Consider the following 26,640-nt stretch of genomic DNA (forward strand, 5'->3'; position numbering starts at 1 on the left):
TCTGCACGCCAATGTTCATAGCAGCATTATTCACAATTGCCAAGAGATGGAAACAACCCAAATGTCCTTCAACAGATGAGTGGATAAATAAAATGTGGTATATACACACGATGGAATACTACGCGGCAGTAAGAAGGAACGATCTCGTGAAACATATGACAACATGGATGAACCTTGAAGACATAATGCTGAGCGAAATAAGCCAGGCACAAAAAGAGAAATATTATATGCTACCACTAATGTGAACTTTGAAAAATGTAAAACAAATGGTTTATAATGTAGAATGTAGGGGAACTAGCAATAGAGAGCAATTAAGGAAGGGGGAACAATAATCCAAGAAGAACAGATAAGCTATTTAACGTTCTGGGGATGCCCAGGAATGACTATGGTGTGTTAATTTCTGATGGATATAGTAGGAGCAAGTTCACAGAAATGTTGCTATATTAGGTAACTTCCTTGGGGTAAAGTAGGAACATGTTGGAAGTTAAGCAGTTATCTTAGGTTAGTTGTCTTTTTCTTACTCCCTTGTTATGGTCTCTTTGAAATGTTCTTTTATTGTATGTTTGTTTTCTTTTTTACTTTTTTTTTCATACAGTTGATTTAAAAAAGAAGGGAAAGTTAAAAAAAAAAAAAAAGAAAAGAAAAACAAGGAAAAAAAAAAAGATGTAGTGCCCCCTTGAGGAGCCTGTGGAGAATGCAGGTGTATTCGCCTACCCCACCTCCATGGTTGCTAACATGACCACAGACATAGGGGACTGGTGGTTTGATGGGTTGAGCCCTCTACCACAGGTTTTACCCTTGGGAAGACGGTTGCTGCAAAGGAGAGGCTAGGCCTCCCTATGGTTGTGCCTAAGAGCCTCCTCCCGAATGCCTCTTTGTTGCTCAGATGTGGCCCTGTCTCTCTAGCTAAGCCAACTTGAAAGGTGAAATCACTGCCCTCCCCCCTACGTGGGATCAGACACCCAGGGGAGTGAATCTCCCTGGCAACGTGGAATACGACTCCCGGGGAGGAATGTAGACCTGGCATCGTGGGACGGAGAACATCTTCTTGACCAAAAGGGGGATGTGAAAGGAAATGAAATAAGCTTCAGTGGCAGAGAGATTCCAAAAGGAGCCGAGAGGTCACTCTGGTGGGCACTCTTATGCACACTTTAGACAACCCTTTTTAGGTTCTAAAGAATTGGGGTAGCTGGTGGTGGATACCTGAAACTATCAAACTACAACCCAGAACCCATGAATCTCGAAGACAGTTGTATAAAAATGTAGCTTATGAGGGGTGACAAGGGGATTGGGAAAGCCATAAGGACCACACTCCACTTTGTCTAGTTTATGGATGGATGAGTAGAAAAATAGGGGAAGGAAACAAACAGACAAAGGTACCCAGTGTTCTTTTTTACTTCAGTTGCTCTTTTTCACTCTAATTATTATTCTTGTTATTTTTGTGTGTGTGCTAATGAAGGTGCCAGGGATTGATTTGGGTGATGAATGTACCACTATGCAATGGTACTGTAAACAATCGAAAGTACGATTTGTTTTGTATGACTGCGTGGTATGTGAATATATCTCAATAAAATGAAGATTAAAAAAAAAAAAAAAAAAGTCCATGTGTGCAGAAAGTACACTGATTGCTCCATCATAAGGAAAAAGCCCAGTGAACACGGCTGTGGGAGGGGAAAGAGGAAACAAAGCTAGTCAAATGTGAGTTGTATCTGTTGTAATAAAAAAAAGATTTTCTGGTAAAAAAAAAAAGAAAGAAAAAAAAATACATACTGGATTTAGAAGACTTAGTACCAAAAAAGAATGCAATATACCACTATTTTTAATGTTGATTTTATATTGAAATAATATTATTTTGGATCTAGTAGACTAAATAAAATATATTAAAATTAAAAAAAAAAAAAATCTAATTGAAAAAACCAGCCAAGCTCTACACGCCCAATTTTATTTTAAAATTTCAATGGTTACAACGCCTGATCATGTTTGCCTTTGCCTGATGTTTGGGAACATTTAAACGTGTAGGAGAAACCGTTTCAGCTCCTCTGGTAGGCTGAGTCCAGTTATCTTATGATGCTGCCTGACTCCGAAGCATTTCCAAATTCTCAGGCGGCACAACTGCATCAGAGAAGGGGGCCCTGGAGAAAAGTCACAAGACAGGGCACACATTTATTTTATTGATCTAGGATTCGTTTTTCTTTTCCTTTTTTTTTTTTAAGCATACAAGATATAGAGCAAATAATATGGTACTGTTACAAGACCATTTCCTGCATCTTTTGTTTGGTTTAGGAGGCATTTTTAGGCCACATTCACTTTCTTCTGGTATCAAATTGAAAATGAGCTTGTTAGGTTCTAATTTAGAAAAGAGTGAAGGACATGTAAAGCTTAGCCTCCCTAACAGAGGCTTAAGACGTGAATTTTGGAATTTCTCAGCCACGTGAAATTTCCAATAATGAGAATCAAATTCAATGTTTAATGGCTTTCTTTTCTTTCACCTTAAAAAAAAAAAGTTCGTATTTCTAGATGCAAACATCTTTACTTTCTAATTTGAGCCATATTGATATTCAAATAAGTGTCAATTATCTTATGAAGTCATCGTTGCTTTAATATACTGTATTCAGCACGATCCCAGTGGTTCAATACGTGGGTGACAAGTGGACTGGCAGGCACCTTACACAGGGAACCCCCCCTGCACTGACACTGTAGGGCAGTGGTTCTCAACGGGAGGGGTGGGTTTTACTTTGGGCCCCAGGGGACATTTGGCAATAGCTGCAAACGGTTTGGGTTGTCACAATTGGGAGGGTGCTCCTGGCATCCAGTCAGGGAGCCAGAGAAGCTGCTCCACACCCCACAATGCACAGGACAGCCCCCCACAGCAAAGAACCATCTAGCCCCAAATGTCTCTAGTGCTGAGGTTGACAAACTCTGTTATCGGGTAAAAGGATGGGGAATAATTCCCCATGCCCCCACCTCCCGCCCCAAATTGTGATGGGAATTCTCGTTGGGTTATTAAAAATAAAAATCAAAAAAAAAAAACCGAAACGATACACTCAAGAATTCCATACAGCAGCAGTCCTCAATCCTGACTGCACTGGAGAATCACGGGGGGTGGGGCACAGGTAACAAGGGGACAGGGGACGTGCTTTAAACTACAGGGACACTGGATACTGGCCCCACTGCCCAGAGATGCTGTTTCAATTATCCTTGGGTGGGGCCCAGGGATCTGGAGGATTTTAACGTGCCCCAAGTCAGTTTATTGTGCGACCGGGGTTGAGAATATAATTCAAAGGATAGGGTGGCCTCTATTTCCCTAATGTGTCACCGTAAACTACAGGACAAACAGTTACATGTTTCTCAGGGGATAGAGAACAAGGAGAACTAGAAATAAACACAAACACAATCAAATACATACATTCTGCACTTTAAATCAGGCCCTGAGAGCACATTGAGAAGGACCCTGTTGGAATTCCAGGAGCCTTCCAGATTATGTTGAGTGCACACAAGGCATATATTAATAAACTGTGGAAAGTACACTGTGGGGAAACTGATGGTAATCTAACCTCACCGAGGAAGGTTGAAGGATGTGACTAATCATATGTGCTAGAGACACCGTCAAGGGCCACCGTAGGAGGTGCTGATAAAGGATTATGAAAAACAAAACGTCAGAGCAAGCCTGATAAAGAATTATGAGCGAACAGAACGTCAGAAGAGGAGGCCTGATGAAGAATGATGAAAAGTAGAGCGTCAGAGGAGGCCCGATGTAACTACTGATGCGAATTGAGTATCTGCTGACTGTTTACCAAAGGTAGGATGATGTAGAATGATAGCTTTAATAGCGTATAAATAGAGCTGAAAATCCACTGCAACTTGGTAGCCATTTGCTGGCGACCTGCATGCATTTTGCTTTGCTCAATAATCAAATCAGCTAATTCCATCTTTATGGATTGGCATATTCCTTTGGGGTTCAATTGCTTTTTTCTTTTTTCCCCTCCCAACAACACTTAGCATGCTTTACCAAAGCACAGCCATGGGTGGCCCCTGTCAGGCTGGTCCGAAAGGGTCATTTTTAGTTTTCATGGCATCCATGAGCAAACACTGCTTTAAATGCTCATCCGGGGGTGGGCTGACAATATCCTGGAATCCTGTCACTTCCCGCCAAATCAGCAGCTCTCATGGACAGAAAGGAGGGAAAAATCCCACCTCTCCAAACATCCATGCAAAGCCTAATTCCAAACATGGTTGAGTTTCACGTAATATTTTCCTGTCACCATGCCACTGAAAGAGGACAGTGATTTACTTAATCCCTGGGTGCAGAGAAACAGGTGGCCTGACACAAAATGTGATGGCAAAGACACCCGCAGACAGAAATTGCTGCAGCATTATCAGTGGGTATAATAGTGGGGAGAAAATAACCAGGGTATAGACATCAGAATCTTTCTGATAGGGAAAGCCTGCTTCAAAGTCCCAGGACCCCTGAAACTTAACAGAGTCCACACCCAGGGGACTCACGAGGGGCCTTTGCTCCCCAGCCCAGCCCACCCTGATCTGGCAGCCCAGGGGGGTACACCTGCTACCTCACACTCCACTCCACCTCAACGACCAGTGGTTGGGGACAGGGCCATCAGTAGTTCTTTATGGAGGAAGGAACACTCAGTGCTTCTTAATTTACAACAGCAAATGTCTTCAGATTGGGGCGAATCATTAAAGTGACACCCCATGCTCTTAATTAGCTGCACTCTTACACCCAGAAACCAAATGCCTAGGCTTTCTGCTCACCTGCAGTGCACTAAGAGTGGACCTCACGGACCAGCACACAACCTCAGAGAGGCTTCTGCGGTATCATTCTAAAGTCTGTTTTAGATAAACTTAGTATTACCTTTTCGAAACAGTATCTTAATTCTTTGAAAACTGGCATGTCCCTTATGTGAATATTAGGTCCTACAAGCCAGCCTGTCTCCAACACACCAAACAACAGCATATAGCCGGGACTATACCTCGCTGATTAGTAAATTATTGAAACTCGCCCACATGGGGCAATGGCGGAGCAGGCTTTTCTAGAAGATCAGAAGGCAGCACTTGGCAAGTACCTGCCTCCCACCAGGGCCACAGGGGTCTAACTGGAGCCTAGTTCTGACAAAGGACAAGCACCTGATCTCTGCAGGAAGAGCTGGGTCAGGGGGCTCTCCAGAGGCAGCAGCTCTGCAGGACAAATGCCTTCTGCGTTTTTAGTCTGGGGGTCTGCTCCAAAGTCCATGAGCAGGAGGGCCAGCTCCCCGCTGGACGTCCTGGCCGCTGTGTGAAGGGGGGACTCCAGACCTTTGCCTCAGTTCACACTGGCTCCTAAGTGGTGGCAACAAGAACAGAAGGGGGTCAGTCAGCCAGAAGGCAGAGGGCAGCCACCCACCCTCCCGAGGCGCTGGGCCTCAACGTTCCCTCAGGAAAGGGGATCCACAGTGAGCATGGCAATTCTCCCAAGAAAGGGGGATCTGTTCCTCATTTAATAATCTATGTGGGGGGGGCAATTTACAGCATGACTGAGACTACAGCATGAGCTATGGCACCCAGAGATAAACACTCAACCTGGAGAACAACACATAGGCATGAGCCATAAGAAAAACCCCAGGGATGTGAAGGATGGACCCGAGTGAGGCTACATGGCACAGCCCCGTCCACACCAGGAGGCCAGATTCACATGCTGAGCAGCCACTGTGGGGTTTAAAACCTGGGACCCGGGAACCGTGTGGTTTGAACTGTTTAAAAAACATCAAGTTGTGGGGTGAATGCATAACTATGTGATTATATAGGGAACCATCGATTGTTTACTTAAGATGCAATGTATGGTACATGAACAAAACTGTCTTAAAAAAAAAAACAGGTTGATGAAGAAAACTTGAGGGCACTATAATGAGTGAAATAAGTCAGACACAAAAGGACAAATATTGCAGGGTATCACTGATATGAACTAATTATAATATATAAACTCATAGACATGAAATATAGGTAATCAGGATATAGAACGAGGCTAAAGAATGGGGAGTGATTGCTTATTATGAGAAGAACGTTCAACTAGGTTGAACTTAGGTATTTGGAAATGGACAGAGATGACGGTAGCACTTTGAGAGAATAACTAACAGTGCTGAATGGTGTGTGAATGTGGTGGAAAGGTCACGTATGTCACCAGAAGGAAAGTTGGAGGTTAGAAGATGGGAGTGTATAAAACGGTGAATCTTGTGGTGGCCAATGTCCATGATTAACTGTACAAATATTAGAAATCTCCTTCATGAACTAGAACAAATGTATGACACTATAACTAGAAGTTAATAATAGAGGGGCATATAGGGAAAAAATATACCTACTGCAAACTATATACTACAGTTAGTAGTATTATAACATTCTTTCATCAACAGTAACACATGTACTATACCAATACTATGAGTCAATAATGGAGTGAGGGTGGTTAGGGGTATGGGAGGATTTGAGTTTCTTTTTTATTTTTATTTCTTTTCTGGAGTAATGAAGATGTTCTAAAATTGAAAAAAGTTCATTGTAGTGATGAATGCACAACTATATAATGGTACTGTGAACAACTGATTGTGCACTTTGGATGACTGTGTGGTATGTGAATAATCTCAATAAAATTGAATTAAAAAAAAAACATCAAGTTGCGGGGTGGGAGACATTTCCTTGATTGGGATGGCCAACCCCAAGATCACAGGGCAGGCCCCAAAGTCCTCCTCGTCAAGAGTAAGGCGGGTTCCTAGGCCCGTCCCCACACAATTTCACACCTCCCCTCTCAGTCATCCCCCACCTGGACCCGCAAACTGGCTCTCACTGCCATGTGGGGCCCTGCGGCTTTGCCTGAGCCCCTGTCCCCCCAGTGAAATGGGAATCTACATCCAGTCAACAAATGGCAACCAAATTGTTCTTCTACTGTTCTTGGCTTTGTAAGGAAGGCCAAACCTGGCCCTTTCCTGGCTAGGAGCTTAAACTCTAGCTAGGGAAACAGAACATAGACATGTTATTGAAGAGAGGGAGGGAGGGAGAGAGGAAGAGGAAGGGAAGAAAGAAAAAGAATGAGAAAATGAATCTCCTAATTCACCGCAATGAGTAGAAAGCCATAAGAACTATAAGAATTCAGAGGAGGGATTTGTTACTGGAATCTTAAAGGATAAACAGAACTCAGATAATTAAAGAGGCAATGACATGGTGTCCCAGGCATTGAAAAAGGGCCTGGCCAACAGGAGGGAGGTGCTAAGGAATGATGGTACATAGGCCATCTCAAAGAAAACACAGTATTTACAATGGACTAAAAATGGGGCATCCAAATCCAAGAGAACTGGTGAAGGAGACCCCAAATAGGAAGACTCAGCCCAAAGCCAGCAGTTTTGCAAGTTATTCAGGGGCTAATGATATGATTGGTAGGAGGGAGGGAGGCAGAAGGAAGGCGGGAGGAACTAACAAATGTTGAGGACCACTGTGGGAGGGAGGTATTCTTGCTATCACCATCCTCATTATCCTCCCCTTACAAGTTATAGAACTGAAGTTCAAAGAGTTTAAAATAATTCCCCGTGGGAATATGGTCAACATGAACCCTGATCTTATCCGATTTCATTGCCCATACTCCTTCCTCTGCTGCAATAGAAAGATCTTTAAAACACACTTAATTGACTTTTCCTTTTCTTTCCTTGGTTTTGTTTTGTTTTTACCTGATTCCAGAAGCTTCTTGGCATAGGCTATCTGCTGGTTTTCACAAGCCAAATACAGCGGAGTGCCCAGGTGTCTGATGTGGTGCTCGATGTCATCCCCATGAGCTGCAAGAGATTCCACGCACTCCACATGGCCTGTAGCCCAAGGCAAGAGACGGGAGTTACAGCACAATTCCCCGTAGCTAGAGAAACACCACTGTCCCCATCTTTTGCATGTTTAAAGTTGTCAGCAACTTATCCAGGGAACTGAAAGCCATTCCCTTTACTTTGAACATGGAATGATTTCAAACACTGCCAGCAGTTCATGGGTTGGCAAGACATGATCTACAGCTATGGGTAGAATTCACCTGAATTTATTAGCCCATGGTAAACAACCAGCGACCGACCATCTCGTTTCATCTGTTTGTAATGCAGTACAGAAACTGAAGGGAGAGTTGGGGAGAGCCATATGGAGGAGGCAGGACTGAAGATGGACCTGAAGGAGAGAGGGCACGACAGGGAAGGAAACGTATAACCTTGCCAGCGGCACACCTGAGAGCAACCAGCCATGTAGGCACAGGTGGACCTTAGAAGACGCTGCCAAACCCAACGTGAACGGGCCCTGGCCAGGCCCACTAGGTTCAGTCAAAGCCAAATCACTCTTCCATGGTCTAGAACATCATACTTTAAACATTGCACCTTGGTGTGTCTCTTATTATACCTGTCTAGTCCTATGTGCCCAGTGAACATGAAGAATGAGCACATCTCTCAATAAATAAAAGTCAATGTTTTGGAAGGTAATTATAATACGGGATGCCCCAGTCAAATGGGGCTGCTCTGAGGACCACAGGACACCCCTCTGGGAGAGTCCTTGGGGGAAACCAAAAGCCCTCTGGCAAGGCAAGGTTAGGAGGAGGAGGGGGGAGGAGGACTAGCAAAGAAAAGCAAAACTTCTAATTTTATTGTTTTGTCTCAGAGTTAAGAACATCCGAGAAACTATGGCTTTCTGAAAAGAAAATGCCCACAAACCATATATACATGTTATAGTTCAAAAACTTGAAAGCCGTGTGTTTCACTTCGCAAACTTAGGTGGCCCTGAGACAATATTCTTTAAGGCCCTTAAACAGCAGGCTATAATTTGCTTTATAAAATAACTTGATTCCTACAGGGTCATGGATTCAACAATACACGGATCACAAATATTGATGGCGAGTCAGCTATGTGCCAGGTTCTGTGCCTGGCATATCGCAGTAAACAACATTCCAAGTGCCCTAAAACACTGATTCAGGGGGTCTGGGGTATGGCCGGAGACTCTGCACTGTCTAATGAGTTTCCAGGTGATGCTGAGGCTTCTGGTCCTGGGACCCCACTTTGAGAACTGCTGTTCTAAACTATACCTCCTCTTCTTCCCTCTTTTGTTTCAACAATAAGATGTGCCTGGAAGTATGGGCAGAAATTGAAATTCTCCACGGATTTACCTCCCTTAGCAGCTTCGTGGATGGGGGATGCCAGATCACTTTCAGGGTAGGGGCTGGCTCCGTGCTGCAGAAGCAAATTCACGCATTCCTGGCTGCCACTGACACAAGCATTAAACAAGGGAGTGTGCCAGTTTGTAGTCACACCATTCACCTGGAAAGAAAAGCTCCAGGATGAAGGCAGCCAGTGGGCATCCTAGGTCAAGCCCAGATTCCACCACTCCTGAGTTGCTATTTAACATCTCTGAGCCTTAAATTCCACAGCTATAAAAGAGGGAGAAAAACACCTATCCATAAGGCTGTTGTGAAAAACTCAACAAGACAGGGAATGTAAAGCCCCAAGGATGTTCCTGAATGTTCTATCTCCTCCATGCAGGACCATGAACTTCGAAACTAGTTGGGATAATTTCAGTAGCTTACAAATTAATCTCCTTATTTTAAACCTTCCCTCCCAGACCCCATCCCGCACCACCCCAGTTTCCTCACTTAAAGTATAATTTAAAAAATTTTTAAAAACATGACTCTCATACAAATTTAGAGTGAACATGTGGTGAAGACTGTATTCCACTCATTAATTAATGAGGGAACCAGTAAGATGGTCAGGCTGGTTCAAAGGAGAAGGTGAGAAATGGAGATTTATATAATCAGTCAATGGAGTGCTAAAATAAATGTACTAATAGATACAAAACTGGTTAATGTCCTGTGATGGTCAATGTCGTGTGTCAACCTGACTAGGTGATGGGATCCAGTTGTTTGGTCAAGCAAGCACTGGCCTGATTGTTCTCGGGAGGGTATGTCTAGAAGTTAGTTGGTTGGAGATATGGCCAATCACCTCTCCACTCAACAAAGGAGATTGAGTGCCTTCAGCAATGTAAGGCGTCTCCTCACCCAACCACCCAACTAGTCGGAGGCTTTATAGGGAGACCTGAGGATTTTAGCAGTCAGAGAGGAAAAAGGAAGAATTTCTATCTCTACTTTGGCCAGCCAGCTTATCCTGTCACCTTCATCTGAGTTCCCAACGTGCGACTTCTCATGGGGAATTCAAAGTCACCTTCATTGAGTTTTCAACCTGTGGCCTGCCCTACAGAATTCAGATCTGCCAGTCCCCAAGGTCCCATGAGCCAATTCCTATAATAAAGCTCTTAATATTTACATATATGTATATTTATATCTCCTTTCGGTTATCTCTGGAGAACCCTAACACATGCCCTACTGGACCATAAAACCGTAACTTTTGGGGCTAACTTTTCTTATGTTAGAAATCAAATGAGAAATTTACAGGTCAACTTTGTAATTTCACAGCATTTGAGCCATAATCAAATCCCTAAATAGCAAACCCAAATGCAGGTGCATTCTTTTATACTGTTAAACAATTCTTTGGTGAGCCTGTTAAGCAATGATATACTGTGAGGACATGAAGTCACTGTCATGCTTTATTTCCAAGCAGGGCCAGGACTAGAGTGAAACACAACAGCAGGCACCTGGGGTGCAAAATTTAAGGAGACGTTCACTCTCAGGAGCATACAAGTGCCCCACGACCCTGAGAGTGCACACCTCCTTAAAGTTTGCACCAGGTGCCTCTTGGCCTCACCTTAGTTCTGGCCTTGTTTCCAAGTGTGAGAGGTTTTCTTAACCAAAATATAGATTTGATCATGCACTCGCCTAAAATCTCAACTGATCTCAGGATAAAGCCCATTTTCTTGGCATGGACAACAAGGCTGACCATGCTTTGGCCAACAACTCTCCAGCCCACTCTATCTTCCTGCCAGAAGGAACTACTTAAAGTCAAGGCTCCTGCACTTGCTGTTCCCGTTGAGCGGGAAGCCCCTCATTTCCCCCAGCCCACCTCTTTAGATTCCCTCACTCCCTCTCAGAAATAAAAGGAGTTAGGAACATTTGTAGGTGCCCCCAACAATCCTGTCTGTATTAGTTTTCCACAGAGTCTTCCTATCTTGTTATGCACAACTCTTTGCAATGTGGCTTGCAACTCCTCCCATTGCAAGACAGAGACTTTTTCTACTCCTTAAAGCTGGGCTTGGCCAGGTGACTTGCTTTGGCCAACGCGACAGCGGCACATGCAAAACAACCAGAGGGGCAGGCCCTCTTGCAATCCCTGCTACCATGTGGACAAGCCCGGGCTGCCTGTTGAAGGATGAGAGATGACCTGGAGAAAAGTCCCTGCCTCCCCAGCCACCCCAAACGACAAGGCCATCAGCTGCCACGCCACGCTGACCCACCCAGCTGACCTCAAATGCATCAGCTAGTCAAGCTGAGATCAGTTGCACAAGCCCCGCCCAGGACTACTGTCCAGCCAACTCAAAGAATTATTAGGTAGATATATATGGCTGTCGTTGTAAGCCATTAAGCTGGGATGGTTTGTCACACAGCAAAAACTAATGGATAAAAACACTGTATTATAACTGCCTGTTATGGCTGAGACTGCCAGGCATTCAACAAACCTATTTCCTCCATCTCCTGGGCACCCAGCCACACTACATTTCCCAGCCTCCCCTGCAGTTAGATGTGGCCTGAGTTCTGGCCAACAGACGGGCAGAAGTGATTTATATCACGGTCAAGACTGGCCCCGAAAAGCCTTCCATGCACAAACCTCCACGCTCTTTTCCCCTTCCAACTACCTGAAGGGCAAATGTGGGAGGGCCTTGTACAAGACAGCCAAGCCACAGGATGAAAGGAGCCTGCGTCCTTGGAGCACCCGTGGAAGAGAGCCGCCTGGCAGGGAGCACCCACGCTGCAGCTGGAGTTGGGCAAGAAAGAAACTTCTATTGTATTAGGAGGCCTGAGATTCCCAGGGTTTATCTGTGGAAGCCCCATGTGTTACAGTCTCAAATTTATCTGCTTACCTGGGTGTCTCTCCAATGAAAGGATAAATTTCTATCCAGAGTAAGGCACATAATAAATGTTCAGTAAATGTTGGTTGAGAAAATATGAGAAACCCTGATGTAACATCCTAATCAGAGTTTCCCATCACTATTGTGCATGAGGGGACCTTAGTTAATGGAAGACTTATGGGTATCTACTTTAAAATTCACTTGCTTTGTATCTTCCTTCCATAGAGTCTCATTATGCCACCCTGATTCTCATTCCCAAAACAGTAATTTATGTAGCCAAATATATTTGTACACCTCATTTCTCTTAATCATCACAATCCCACAATAAGCTGGACAACTTCTGCGTTATTTCCCCCTTTTTTTCCAGATGTAGACTCTCAGCTCGGAGGCTAGCATATCCACGTGTACAATGTTAGTAAGCAGTAGAGCTGAGCCGAGACCATAATTCAGGTCTAATGAGGCCACATTTTATGTGCTTTCTATGATAGCCTGCTACCTTCCTATACTCCTAGGAAAGAAGACAGAAGCCGCCAGACAGCTATTTATTAGTAGTAGCTGATAAAGAAAATATCAATTCTAAATATTCAGGATTTCACCTATCACTGGAGCAAACAAGCTCGATGGACATAACACTCTTATTTTTGTCTGATATTTCAAATTAGGCCAATCGAAAGTGCTGGAAATTATTCACAAGGACACAGATAGTCGTTTTTCATTCTTGGGTCCTAAGAGGTTATCTGAGCTGCACTTACCTGAGCTCCATGCTTTAACAAAATGTTTGCACAAGAGGGATGGCCTCCGAGACAGGCTTCGTGCAGTGGAGACATGCGATCTGCTGTGATGAGGTTCACGGACCAACCCTGGAGGAGGGGGAATGGGCAGAGTAAGGAGTATGAAGTGTCAGTGCCCTGGGGTGGCTTTTCAGCCATGATTCCAGGACTACGACTATTCTTTTAAAAGTTAACTCAAAGTCTGATGCTACGAGGTGTTGACAATGATGAAAAAAAAAATGATGGTGGCACAACATAGTGTGATTAACAGCACTGAATTATATATTTGAATGTGGTTAAAAGGGGAACTTTAAGGTTGGATATATGTTACTAGAATAATATTTTAAAAAACAAAATCCATGGGGCTGTACAACCTCAACAGTGAATCCTAAGGAAATCCATGGACTATAGTTAATAATGGTATAATCTTAAGGATGCGCTTTCATCAATTGTAACAAATGTACCAATGCAAGGCACTCATAACAGTGGTATGTGGGAACCCTGTATTTTATGCATGATTTTTCTATAAGCCCACAATTTCTCTAGTTAAGATAAAAAGGGAAAAAAAGAAGGGTGGGAATGTAATATGGTACAACCACTCTGGAAAACAATTTGGCAGTATTGTTAGAGTTGAAGACACACCTGCATCTGACCCCACACTGCCCTTTCAGGTACATACACTCCAGAAATATACACCTGGACACACACACGAGAATATTCACAACAGCATGGCTCACGATATCCAAAATCCAGAAACAAAAAATAATGGTGGGCAAAAGAAGCAAGAAACAAAATAATACCCACCAAATGATTACATTTATATAAAGCTCAAAAGTAGGCCAAACTAAACTACATTGCTTAAGAATATGTACATAAGAGTTAAAACTATAAAGAAGGGACAGGAAGTCAGGATAATGGTGACTTCTATGGTAGAGGGAGGCAGTGTGGCGGGGAGCTTTGGAGGAGGCTGCGATTTGCTGTTTTTCCATTTTGTGACCTGGGTGGTAAGTCATTGTGCCGGTTTGAATGTATTATATCTCCCAAAACGCCATTATCTTTGATGCAATCTTGTGTGGGCAGACGTATTAGTGTTGATTAGATTGTAATTCTTTGATTGAGTGTTTCCATGGAGATGCGGCCCACCCAACTGTAGGTGATAACTCTGATCAGATAATTTCCATGGAGGTGTGGCCCTGCCCATTCAGCATGGGCCTTGATTAGTTTGCTAGAGCCCTATATAAGCTCACACAGAAGGAGCAAGCTTGCTACAGCCAAGAGGGACACTTTTAAGAACACACAGGAGCTGAGAGAGGAGCTGCAGCTTACAGAGACATTTTGGAGACAGCCTTTGAAAGCAGACTTTTACTCCTGAGAATCTAAGAGAGGACAAATGCCCCAAGAGCAACTGAGAGTGACATTTTGAAGAGGAGCTGAAGCCTAGAGAGGAACATCCTGGGAGAAAGCCATTTTGAAACCAGAACTCTGGAGCCGATGCCAGCCATGTGCCTTCCCAGCGAATAGAGGTTTTCCGGATGCCATTGGCCATCCTCCAGTGAACGTACCCGATTGTTGATGCCTTACCTTGTACACTTTATGGCCTTGAGACTGTAACTGTGTAACCAGATAACCCCCCTTTTATAAAAGCCAATCCATTTCTGCATTCCAGCAGCATTAGCAAACTGGAACAGTCATTATTTGTTACATTTCACCTGTGTGTTTTAGCCACACTGGCTCTACTATTTGCAATTTACCAGAGAACGGGGACTGTATCTCTCCCTTCTTTCATAACCTCAAATCCCATTGGTATCCAATGAACACTTATTAAATGTTTACTGACCCACTGGCTTAAGAAAAATTGGAGTTATTGCATTTATCCCTTCATAAGAACTCCCCATGGGCTTTACAGTATGGCATCTGCTATTTGATTTTATTATTGAAATTATGATTTTATTACTTTATTGTAGGCATCATCTCAAAGATTTGTCCCCAAATCCTTTTTTTCCCTCTCAATGCTCTATATTTGCCTGATCTCTTCCACTCACACTGCCAGGATACAAGAGAAACTCAGAGCAAAATGTGAACTGTATTTACTCTCTACAACGAAAGAATGCTGTCCTTTAAAGGACTGATTTACTAGGTATTCTATTATTATAAACACACTCCTCCAGTTATAGCTGCCACCTTTAAACCAGCATTTAGCAGTTTCTACATAAATCCAGGTAAAAGAAAAGGCAACAAAGAAATGATTCACAATCCAAAAAGTTTGCACCACATGTTACACATACCCACTACAAAGAGGTTCCTTTAAATTAAGGTTCCCTTTGCAAATTTAGGACTTTATTTCTAGATCATCACCCATCTACTGTTCTACTTTGGATGAACTGTGGCAATCTGTCTGAATCGGCAACACATCTGAATCATATAATACTGTAAGGTAATTTTGAGCCCATGACTTCACACAGGGTCCGGCCCACAGGGGGTTGACTGAATAAGTTATTTTTAAGTTTTCCATTATCAATTGTTCCCTTATCTCAGCCTGTGGTCAGAAGGTCCTCTTGGTGGGTCCTTGGGGCTGTGCAATATCAGGACACCCATGGGCAACATAAGAGTTCAGTAGCTGGCAGCCTTCTGTCCCAGCCCCCAAATCATATGCCCACCCAGGCTGGGCAAACTGACCACAAAGCAGGCCAGGCTATTTCCTTCCAGCTGTCTTATCCCCAGAGTTACCACTTCCTTCTACACACTCAGCAGAAAGGGGGGGTCATGAAAACCCGCGTCACTCACGTTCATCTGAACACACTGTTCCCTTCCTACTTTACCAAGGACAGTGAAGTCATTTGATGTGAGTTTCCAACATTCCCCTTCTCTCAACCCTGAACTCTCTCTGTATTTTCTCCAGTCTTCTTCTGTTTGCTCCTTTCTTTGAGGAAGAATCACATGAACCACCCCCCATTCCCCGGGTAGCCCCTGACCTCACCAAGTCCCTTCACCAGGCCCGTGACCTTCCTTCATCCACCTTCTCGCATCGTTCCCCAGCCCGTCTTCAGGCCCACTTTGCTTTTGCTTTCTAAGTCTTCCCATCCCTCCATCCTGATCTTCTGCCAAGCCCCTTCACCAGGCCCGTGACCTTCCTTCATCCACCTTCTCGCATCGTTCCCCAGCCCGTCTTCAGGCCCACTTTGCTTTTGCTTTCTAAGTCTTCCCATCCCTCCATCCTGATCTTCTGCCAAGCTACCACCCAAAAGGCTTCTTCCCTTCACTGCCCCTGATTCTCAAAAAGAGCCTCCTCTCATCCTCTCTCCTTCTACCCATTCTCTCATCTTCTACCCACACCATCCTGCCTCAACTGCTTTTAAAGGTCACCAGTGAATCCAATCCACATTTCTCTGTCCTCCACCTCCTTCCTCCTATGAATTTACCACATATTCATCCCATCCATGACCTCTCCTCTGGCTTCTAAAACACAGCTCCACTGGGAATTATATCTGACCTCTGACCTCCTTTTCTCTGTCTCCTTCACTGACTCTTCCTCCTTACGCTGCTAACGTAGCTATTTTTTCAAGGATTTGTCCTCAAATCCTTTTCTTTCATCTCAATCCTGTGTGTGTGTGTGAAATGACTCTCAAATAGCAGTCTCCACCCTAGGTACCTGTATCTACTTCCCCGCAAGACATTCCACCTAGAGACCCAGCTAACAACATCAACTCAGCCTTTATAAACCAACCTCTCCCTGAAAAGAGCTCCTTGTCTTACCAACCCTCATTCTCTTAATGGCTCTGCCATCTTGTATCATACCTAGGATTGAGACCTCAGCAAGAGTGTAACATAGTCCCAATTTCAAATGCTGGCACCACCACTAACCAGCTGTGTGACTTCAGGACAGTTACTTCCCTAACAAACTAAGCCTCCATTTCCTTGGCTGTAAAATTGGGACAACTGTACCTACCTCATAAGGTTGCTAGGAGGACTAATAGATGATGCATGCCAAAGGCTTATCACATAGAAGCCACTCAGTAGCTTCTAGGCAATTATTAGTATATGAGATTTCTTCTTCTTTGTCTCTTAGCCTTCAATCAGATGCCACAGCCTAACAAGCTGATGTATCAGAATGCCAGGATCTTTCCTAGTTTCCTCCCGGAAAGTGGATTAGCCCTTTAAGGATTGGAGGAGACAGAATTTGGAGCTTTATCTAGGAACTGAAAAGCCGGGCCTCACCACCTGCTCACAATGAGACCGTATTCTCAATCTTGACTGTGCATTAGAATCACCTGGGGAGCCTTAAAAACCGTTTTGATGCTCAGGCCGCACTGCAGACAAATTGCCTCAGAATCACAGGGCCAAGGTTGGGGGGTGGGGGGGTCAGGCATCAGTATCTGCAAGGACGCCCAGCCCAGCCCAGCCCAAGGGGATTCTAATATGCACTCGAGATTGAAAACAACCAAACTCAGGTTGTACCCTGGCCAACAAATGCCTTAACTGCTTTCTGCTGACCGAACAAACTGCTATTGTTTTATTTTTTTTAAGTAAATTGTTATTGAAGTGTAACAGGTGGGGCATGAGCCCCACCCTAGCCAAAATCAAAATATCTGGGGTGAGGCCCAGGCATTGTTATTTTTAAAAACACCTCAGATTATTCTAATGTGAAGCAATGATATAGAATGATTAGTTATGGATTCAGTTTCCTCCTTCTTGGACTTACTAGGAATTCTCTTTATAATTCTGTTATCTCTTACTTTGTTTTATAACCATTTGAATGCTTTGTTTTATCCCCCTTACTAAAATTTAAGTTTAATTTGGTAACAGTGTTTTCCATTTTTCTTTGATTGTCTGAAGTGCCTATCTGAATAAGAGCAACAGAAGCCATTTGTGATGACAGTTAATTGGACTAGGTAACTTACACAGGTCATCTATGTTGATTATCTCAAACTGATCTACATAAATTGAATTTTTTGTCTCAATTCTTTACCCTCCTGCAATAGTGTAATAGATTCACACCCTTGCCATGACTTCACAGTTGACAGAATGTACTTCCTTGACCCCTGAATTTCAACTTGGTCATGTGACTTGGTTGGATGTTAGTCAATGTGACATAGGCAAGATCTGAAGTATTCTTGCATGGGCTTGCCCTCCTGTGCTCCACCCTTTTACCATGAGAAGAAAATCCTTCTCATGGTAAAACCCTATTCTGGGAAGGGGTCCATAAGGGGTGGCTAGACTCCCAAGGAAGTCCATGAACAGAAAGGGCTAAGAGCTGCTGGCTTAAAAATCTATAATCTCTTTAGAGATCAGAACATTCTAAACAAAACTTTATTAGAATTTTTGAACGGTGATTTAAACTGCTTTCTTCAAAGAGCCTTTGCTCAGGTTCCCAACCATTTCAAACCAGCAAAATTCAAAATTAATGTGTACTTGAAATTACACCTGAGGAGCAGAGAAACTAAAATCAAACTGCCAGAGCCACTGTCAACTGAAGATCTAACGGAATGGAAAAATAGCCTTGAAATGATAAGATTCTATTTTTAAAAAAACATTTTCTGGCATTTATTTTACATCGGGGTTTTTCAACCTTGGCACAACTGACATTTGGGGCCAGATAATTCTTTGATGGGGGTGGGGGGAACGTCCTATGTATTGTGGGGTGCTTAGCAGCATCCCTGGCCTCTAGATGCCAGTAGCATCCCTCTCCCCAGTGGTGACAACCAAACATGTCTCCAGACACTGCCAAATGTCCCCTGGGGGACAAAATTGCCCCAGTTAAGAACCACTGTTTTATACAATCATTTTCAAGAACAAAGTCTATTGAACAAAGTGAAGGCAACTTGAATGGACTTACCTGCTCCTTATTCATTCAACAGGCATTTACTGTCAGGCCTACTGTGTGCAGACAATTATTCTAAACTCTAGTGTTGTGCCAGCAAATAAAGAAATGGTAAGACACGATAGGATTCACCTCATTTTGCTGAAGAGGAAATTTATATGTTAGTATCAAGCCATGAATTTTTTTCTCAGTGTGGCAAGCAATAGGATGTACTTACTATTTACCATTTTTTTTTTCAAAAACCTACCTGGCTGATGAGGTTTCTCAGAGAAAGCGGACGTCCGTGGATCGCAGCTTCGTGCATGGGAGACCAATCGGACACAAAATCTGTATGGAGAGGGAGGGACAGGTTACATCCTTCTAAAGCATGGCAGAACCCGGGGGTCATCCTCGCCCATTGGTAAGAGCCCAATGGGTTCTGGATGGAGCCATCATGGTCACTCAACCAAACTCCCAGAGGCCAGCAGTTCTCCCCTCAATTGATGTTTCTTGTACATGGTTAATTTTAAATGTCTAGATGGCTAGAGGAAGAGCTATAGCGGTGCTCAAACCGAGGACAAGAGATAGATTGGAGTGACAGATTGCTATACTTCCATTCACACATTGGTCTTGAAGGCAAATGGCCCGTTTAGTTAAGTGAGGGCTTCGCTAATTATCAGCATCAGGGTGTTAAGCTGTGGTCATCAGTCTAGTTTCCTCCATGAAATACAAACTTTGGCATCTCAGCAAACAGTTTCATGTACTAATAGCAGTAAACACTTAAGTAATTGCATGCACATCATTAGGTTTGGAATCAACCCTAAAGAGAACCAAGTCTATTTAAGGATCACCTCCAACCCCAATATCAAGCACAAATCAGAGTTCAGTCTGACCTCGTAAACAGGGGTTTTGCCTTTTTGCAACAGGGGCTTTCCCCCCAAAGGCAGTGTGCCAATGTGGCTAAGAGAAAGTTCTAAATTCAGACATGCTTGACTTCTTCTGAGCTGTGGGTCCCCGGATAAGCTCTGAGCCTTACTTTCCTTCTCTGAAAAGTGAGGTCAGCAATATACTTACCTGTAGCTCAATGCAAATCAGCTACTCTTACTACCTGGCCCGAACACCAAACACAGGGTCTTGATTACATCCCATAACCACTGCTATTTTCCTTTCCCTTTCTAATTGAGCATGCGTGTAACCTAAATGCCATGTAGACCTGGATTTCTGTCATCGCAAGCTGTGTCTGATTTCCTGGATAAACAGGTACGGGAAGTCAGAACGTGAGCAGGCCCCTGGGAGGCTTGCCTGAACTTGCTGCTGTGCCAACTCTGCCAGCTTCAGGAAACTCTAAATGCAAACAAGGCAGAATGGCCTGATGGTGGCAACGCCCCACCTAGGAGCTGGTATCTCCTACAAGCCGAGACAAGCTGGAGCATCGGGGTTAGCGCCCCCATCCCTTGCAACTGAAAAGCCAAGAAGGAGGCAGCAAGAGCACTTTGCAATTAACACGTGTTGGCGGAGGCCTGCCTGCCACCCGGAGCCATCAATGCCCTGGAAAATCTGTCCCGGTGAGCAAACGACCATCCTTCCAGATAGATTCATTAAGCCTTTAGCACGGAGGTGGAAGCTGGACGTGCCCGCCTACACAGCACCCAGCCAAGGCCTTCCTTCTGGAGTCACCAAGGTGCTTAGGGCGATTTAAGCAAAATGGCTTTTCGTACGTCCAAAACCTGATGTTCAACTGAGTTACCGCACAGCATTCTCTCAGGAGAATAGCCTAATTCCTCCCTAATTCTCTCAAGAAAAATAATGCTGTTTCTAGGGCCTGGGACCTAAACTCTAGACTGTAAATATGCAAAGACTTCACTCCAAATTAGAATGAAAAGGATGACTCACTCCATCCTATTGGTGCTGATAATGCAAAATACCATACACACCAAATCGAGTGAGACACAATCGGGAGACGTTTTAAGTAGACTTGCAAATGTACCCTAATGGATCGTCATCCGTATAGTGATTAATCCATTTTTCCTTCCAAGTGCTCGGCTGCTAAAAAAATATAGCAGCCACACTCCTCAACCTTTCTTAAAACTACCTAAGATGATTAGGGTTGACAGCTTGAACAGACTAGGCAGGTGATTTGGGGCCTAAAGTGTAACACCATTCAGATTTCATAAAAATGATGCAAACATATTATCAAGGGTAGACTAAATTAGGGTTTACTCTCTGCTCATTCATCATGGAACAATTGCTCCCTCTTTTTAGAGTAAATAATTTGGTACTTCTCCAAGAGAAAAACAAAGGCTACTTGGAGTTTTGCACCCTTGCACTAGAAAGTAGCATTTACAAAGACAGCCTGTGTCTTTGAACAGGACAATATGTGCCTGGAACACATAGTGAGGGGCTGTCGATGTTAATATCTACGTATCTAGGTATCTGTATCTTTTTTTCTCTCTCTCTCTCATGTACTTTCTGTCTCTATGGATTTGCCTACTGCGGACATTTTCTATAAAGGGAATCATTCAACAGGTGGCCTCTTGTGTCTGGCTTCTTTCACTGAGCATAATGTTTTCCAAGTTCATGCTGTAGCATGAGTCAGGACTTCATTCCTTTTTACTGTAATATCCCATTGTATGGGTCTGCTACATTTTATGTATCCATTCATCAGTTGATGGACACTGGGGTTGTGTCCACTTTCCGGCTAGTATGAATGGTGCTGCTATGAACATGCGTGTACAGGCTTGTGTGTGGGATGCCCCTTTTCAATTCTCTTGGGTATACACCTAGGAGTGGAATCACTGTATGATAGGGTAACCCTACGGTTAACCTCTTGAGGAACTGCCAGGCTGTTTTGCAGAGCGGCTGCACCAGGTTCCATTCCCCTCGGCGGGGTGTGAGGTTCCCCTTCTAACTTAAAGTCATTTCAGTCCAGAGCTCGGTAAGCCCGTCACAGAACGCCCGTGCTCCTGCCGCGAAGAAAACTCAGGTCTTCGCAAAGCCAAAACCCAATTCGAATTTACAGGAGGACATTAGCCCTCGCAGGTCTCAGAACAACCGAGTGATTGTGGAAAAGCTTAAAATTGTGACAGTGGATAGGCTGACTTTTTTTCTATCACCCAGAAAGCACGGAATGTGCAAACACCATCATCTGTGATATAGGTTAGTCCAACAGCCTCTGTTTAGCTCTTGAAAACCCTCAAGAGATGGCTAAGAAGTGCATCTTGTATAAACCAAATGAGGGTCTGCCTGGGAGGGTCTGGGAGATGCTTCTCCAGGGTTTTCTAGAGCCCACACCCCAAGCAGGCAACGAGCTACAAGCACAGTGCACGCCCAGGAAAACCCAAACGCAGTTTCCAGTCTCCTCCTGCTAACTTCAGCTGGAGAGATCAGCGTCAGCAGGACAGAGGATCTGTTCCTCCCAGAACATGGACGACGCTCACGGTGGGAGACTATCTGATGGATGAAGGGGAGACTCAAGGTCACCATCCCCTCTTCCACTGGCCCCATCAAAGTCCTTGAAAACCAAGGGTCATTATCTGTACATCCCGAGCTCTCCAAGTCCTTGGCATATGTTACAGAAAACTCCCCAGGACTTGTTCAGCGAGGGTCTGTTGGTTTCACTGCCAACAAATAGAAGCCAAACAGGTTGCTGGCAACGCAGTGGATCCTGCGGTGTAGCCCATGGTTAAAACCGGGCTGGGAGCACTCCTGCCGAAACCAATTAGCACCACTGAACTCACCTTTCGTTCAGGGGACTTATAAATTGTGCATTCATCAACCCTGCAGCACCTCAGAAAGGCTGCCATTTCATTTTTATTGCAATTTCTGGAATGATTTTCAAATTTTCCATTATTTTAGACATGATTTAAAATGGGGCAATTGATACATTCTAAGAGAGTTATTAAGGAAACCAAGAGCCCCCGGTCAGGGCTGGGCAGCAGTGTAAATCTCCCCGTGCGGGAACAGCCTGCAAGGTCAGGGGAACAAAAGAGAGGTCAGGCTGCTCCAAGGGGTGGGAGCATTTGTCTGAGGTCTTTAGGGTGCAATAAGGGGTGCAATAAGCCCCAATAACACCAGAGAGCATCTGGGGTGGAGGCTGATTCAGACTACAAGGGACATTGGCTTGATTCCAGGACAAAGGGAGGAGCAAAAGAGAAACCGAGGCTCATGGTCAGAAACGAGGCAACCTGAAAGGCTCACTGAGGCACGACCTCATGACCTCTCAGGCACACTCTCTCTCTCTCTCTCTCTCCCTCCCCCCACCTGCCTTGGGCTCATTTGGTAAGGGGCTGCCTTCTCCACAGTGACCTCAAATTGCCACCCAGCCTATCTGATCAGGAAAGTTTCTCCAGAAAATTCTCCCCCACTTAGCTGCCCCAGTATCTAAAACTCCACCATAAGAGAATGAAATTATTTTCTTTCAGTGACTGTTCCTGCGTATTTTCTGTTTCACTGTGAAGACTCACTACAGATTGGCTCAATTTTACAAATCAAAATTTATGCCCCCAGGTGTGAGTCTGCAGATAAAAACCTGAAGGACAGACACCCAGAATGGTAACAGTGTTACCTGGCCGGTGAGATTATGGGTTGTTGTCAGTTTATCCTCCAATGTACCTGCCAAAGTTTCCATGAGTAGGTATTTTCAGGGTGGAGGGGAGGCAAACACTTTTTTTCCCCCATTCCCGGGGCAGGGGAGTCAAGCATTAAACAAATCACTCTGAAGGCTTGATTGTCCATCTGCATATATCCTTTCTTCCAAAGGTGGAGGAGAGAAGCCTCAGGTGGGGGAGGGAGCAGCAGCGTGCAACAGATCAACCACACGGGTTCCTACCTTCCCTCCGACCTGGCCAGGTCCTGGGGACACGCTTCACCTGAGCTGCGTTCTCGGCCCAGCCATTTGCAAACAGCATGCTGCGCATTCCACATTGCACACTTCACGAAGGTCAAAACGTCAGAAACATAAAGAAGCGCAACCCAGCTATAATTGAGGTTCCGTCGAGGAGACAGAACTGGTGCAAAGCAGGGAGAGAACCACTCCTCTTGGGTAGGGAGAGGAAAGTCTGGGAAGGCTTCCTGGAGGCAGCGGCTCATCTGGGTGTGGAAGGTGGGTAGGAGTTTGCCAGTCAGGCACGGGGAAGAAGCGGGTAAGAGAGCAGAGGTGTTCCGGCATCGGCCTTGTGGCTTCCTTTGAAAACTTCTTAGTCCCTGTGGAATTACAGCGTTCAAGTATCTTCCAGCTTCTCTATCCAAACGACAGTCCTCCGTCGCCCTCTGGAGGCCCATCCCAGGGTCCCCTCCTCAGCCCTCAGCACTTGGCCCTGAGACAATTTCTCCTTTGCTGAGGTTTCAGCCACAGCCCCTCTGCAGAACATTCTCGGGCCTCTGACTCTTGACCTGTATTCGTGCCCAAGCCTTAGGCCCACATCATCATGCTGTGCATCAGCTATGTCACTGTCACGCTGATGTTCAAATCAGAACTTCTCACCCTCCATTCTTCACTCCGCTGCCAAGCCACCTGGCCTTCCCAATTTCTCTCTTAGTGAGCTCCCTTATCTGACATTAATTTAGGCTCAAAAACCTTACAATCTTGGCTGCCTCCACTCCTTGGGCCTCAATATTTAATCAAGCAACAGAGCCTGATTTTGTTTTCCTTTGAAATATCACCCATCGTTTCCCTTTCTCTGTTGTTTTCAAAGTTTGATCCAAATCTAAGTTTCAGGCTTGGATTAGTGCAGTGGTTCTCAGTGTGGCCCCTCGGGACCAGCACAAGCATTACTTGGGAGCTTGTTATAAATTCAGATTCCCAGGGCCCACCCCCGACCTTCCACTGCATCAGAAACTCAAATGGCACCCACTCGTTTGCATTTTTTAAAACCCTCCAAGTGATGCTGATGCTCATGAAAGTTTGAACCAGTGGAATAGTGCAAGAATCTCCTGTGATCCTTCCACAATCCATCCCGAGTGTGACTACTTGATTAATTTACTCAGTGTTATTTATCCTGCTTATTGACAGGGCTCTGCTCCAGGACCATCAGCGGCTCCCAATTCCCTGCTTCATGAAAGCTAAATTCCTCCACCTGGCTTGTTAACCGCCATTATCAGGCTCCACCTCTCCAAACTTGTCCTCCCTAGACATCCTAAGACACTGCATTCCAGCTGAGACAATGTCTGCACTTTGTAAGCTCCATCCCTGGACTGTGATGTCTGCTCACCCCCACCCCCCCCACCCCTCCCCACCCCACCCAGGTTGGATTAGGACCTTAAGAAACCCTATACAGTGAAAAGAGTCTGCTGCCCCTCACCCATGAGGAAATAAAAACAAACATAACACTTAGCTGTAAAATAACTGTGCAGAGGTCAACCAAATTACTGATTCTTTCCCAGAACAATTTATTTGTTGCTTTAAAAACCTATTTATCAAATTATTTCTAAAACATGTTTTTTTGGTTCCACCTGTTTTTCCTAGGCTCCCAAGTTCATGCTTAACATATCTGCTTAGATTAATCCAGTTCTGCCTCTGTGGATCCAAATCCTATTCACTGCTGAGTGCTCTCCTCGTTTTGTGAGCAAAATTGAATAAATAAATGAATGAATTTGCCTGGTCTGCTCAATTGGTCAGAGGGAAGGCGTTTCAATTTTTATTTTTTCTGTGCTGTCCCTTCTCAGCACCTGCCCTGTGGGATTTAATAAATCTTAGCCGATTGCAGGTCTCTGTAGTAAACAACTAAGCAAGTGTTGTGGGCAGCCTACCAAGATCTTTCCTTTACTGCCTGAACCTGTTTCTCAGAATCGTTTTAATAACTGGCAGGTACCAGCTGAATGCTTTCAGGGCTGGGATAGTGGCCGGGGACACGGGACTTTTAAACTATTAGCAAAGACACCACCCAACAGGTTAAGAATCATACCTGTAAGACACTTCTCCAAAGCGGGAAAAAAAAAAATCCCCTTTTAAAATGAGTCAATCAGTAGGCAATGTTTAAATATCATCTATAAACCCAGCCCCTAGGTTTCAAAAATACCTCTGGCTTTTGAATAGAAGAAATGGTTTCGCAGTAAAAAGTTTCCTAATTATAAGTAACTTTTCAACCTCCAATTTAACAAGTGATGCACTGGACCCACAAAGATCAGTTCCTTGGAGCTGAAGTTTTTGCTGGAGAATAATTTGTGAAAACTACATTATCCTCGTCCATAGGGCTCTGGGGTACAGGTGAAAACTGTTGAAAGGGTGCGTGTACCTGCAAGCCATGGACGTCGTACCAGTACCTGCCCCGTGGACACACCTCCCCAGCCATTAGCCAACCTCCCCGGTGCTCCCATTCCACAGCCGCGGTGACTCACCCCCCATTAGTGGGCTTGAAAGGAGCCGGGTGTTTGGAGAGTCTCCTGGCCCCAGGGGCTTGCTGCGGTTCCTGCTCCCTCGTTCGCCAGCCATTGTGCGCCCCTTCAGTTGCTCAGGAAAGCCCAAATTCCATGCGCCCCGTGCGCCTGGGAAATCCCAGCCCGGGTGGCTGTGTGAGCTGCACACGTCCTGCTCCGACGGTCCGCTGCCGGGAACAGTACAGCCGGCCGCGGTAATCTGTGCACACGGCCTGTGGTCAGGCCCACGCACCCGCACCCGCTCCACCTAGCTGGCTGGAGGCCGGCCAAAGCCCACAACAGCCCCCACAAGCCCCAAGCCTACAAAATTGCTGATGTCACGTCCTTTCCCAAACTGAGACCAGTGAGGCAGCTTTGGCGTTTATCAGGAAGGAAACTCAAAGTTGGTAACATTGGAGCTTGAACTAGGGTGGGGGTGAAGGAAACGGCTAGCTTGCTGCAACGTTGTTCACCCTGCTGAGATCTGTTTGTTACTTTTTCTGATTGAGACCAACGTTGTTCACCCTGCTGAGATCTGTTTGTTACTTTTTCTGATTGAGACCAGCCTCAGCCCCCAAGAGCTTGAGAAAGCCGGTTTTGCTGCAGCCCTGCAGAATTGCTTGCTCCGAAACATGCACAGCAAGTCTCGGCCAGCTGCACATGTGGTTTCAATTTTGCTGAGAGTTTGTTATGAGAAAATGTGTCTATATGTCACAG

General features: G+C 44.8%; 1 protein-coding gene across 1 annotated transcript; it reads right to left on the reverse strand.

Annotated features, from left to right (window-relative positions):
- Window positions 1-1,939: 1,939 nt before the first annotated feature.
- On the reverse strand, window positions 1,940-26,171 carry ASB9 (ankyrin repeat and SOCS box containing 9). Its single transcript, XM_037821849.1, is given in 7 exon segments — window positions 1,940-2,132; window positions 5,143-5,334; window positions 7,701-7,835; window positions 9,158-9,308; window positions 12,756-12,863; window positions 18,839-18,918; window positions 25,906-26,171. Coding segments are annotated over 7 exon segments (885 nt in total). The 5' UTR covers window positions 26,000-26,171; the 3' UTR covers window positions 1,940-2,007.
- Window positions 26,172-26,640: the final 469 nt, after the last annotated feature.

Source organism: Choloepus didactylus, chromosome X (genome assembly GCF_015220235.1).
Source record: "Choloepus didactylus isolate mChoDid1 chromosome X, mChoDid1.pri, whole genome shotgun sequence".
In the NCBI taxonomy this organism is placed as follows: domain Eukaryota; kingdom Metazoa; phylum Chordata; class Mammalia; order Pilosa; family Megalonychidae; genus Choloepus; species Choloepus didactylus.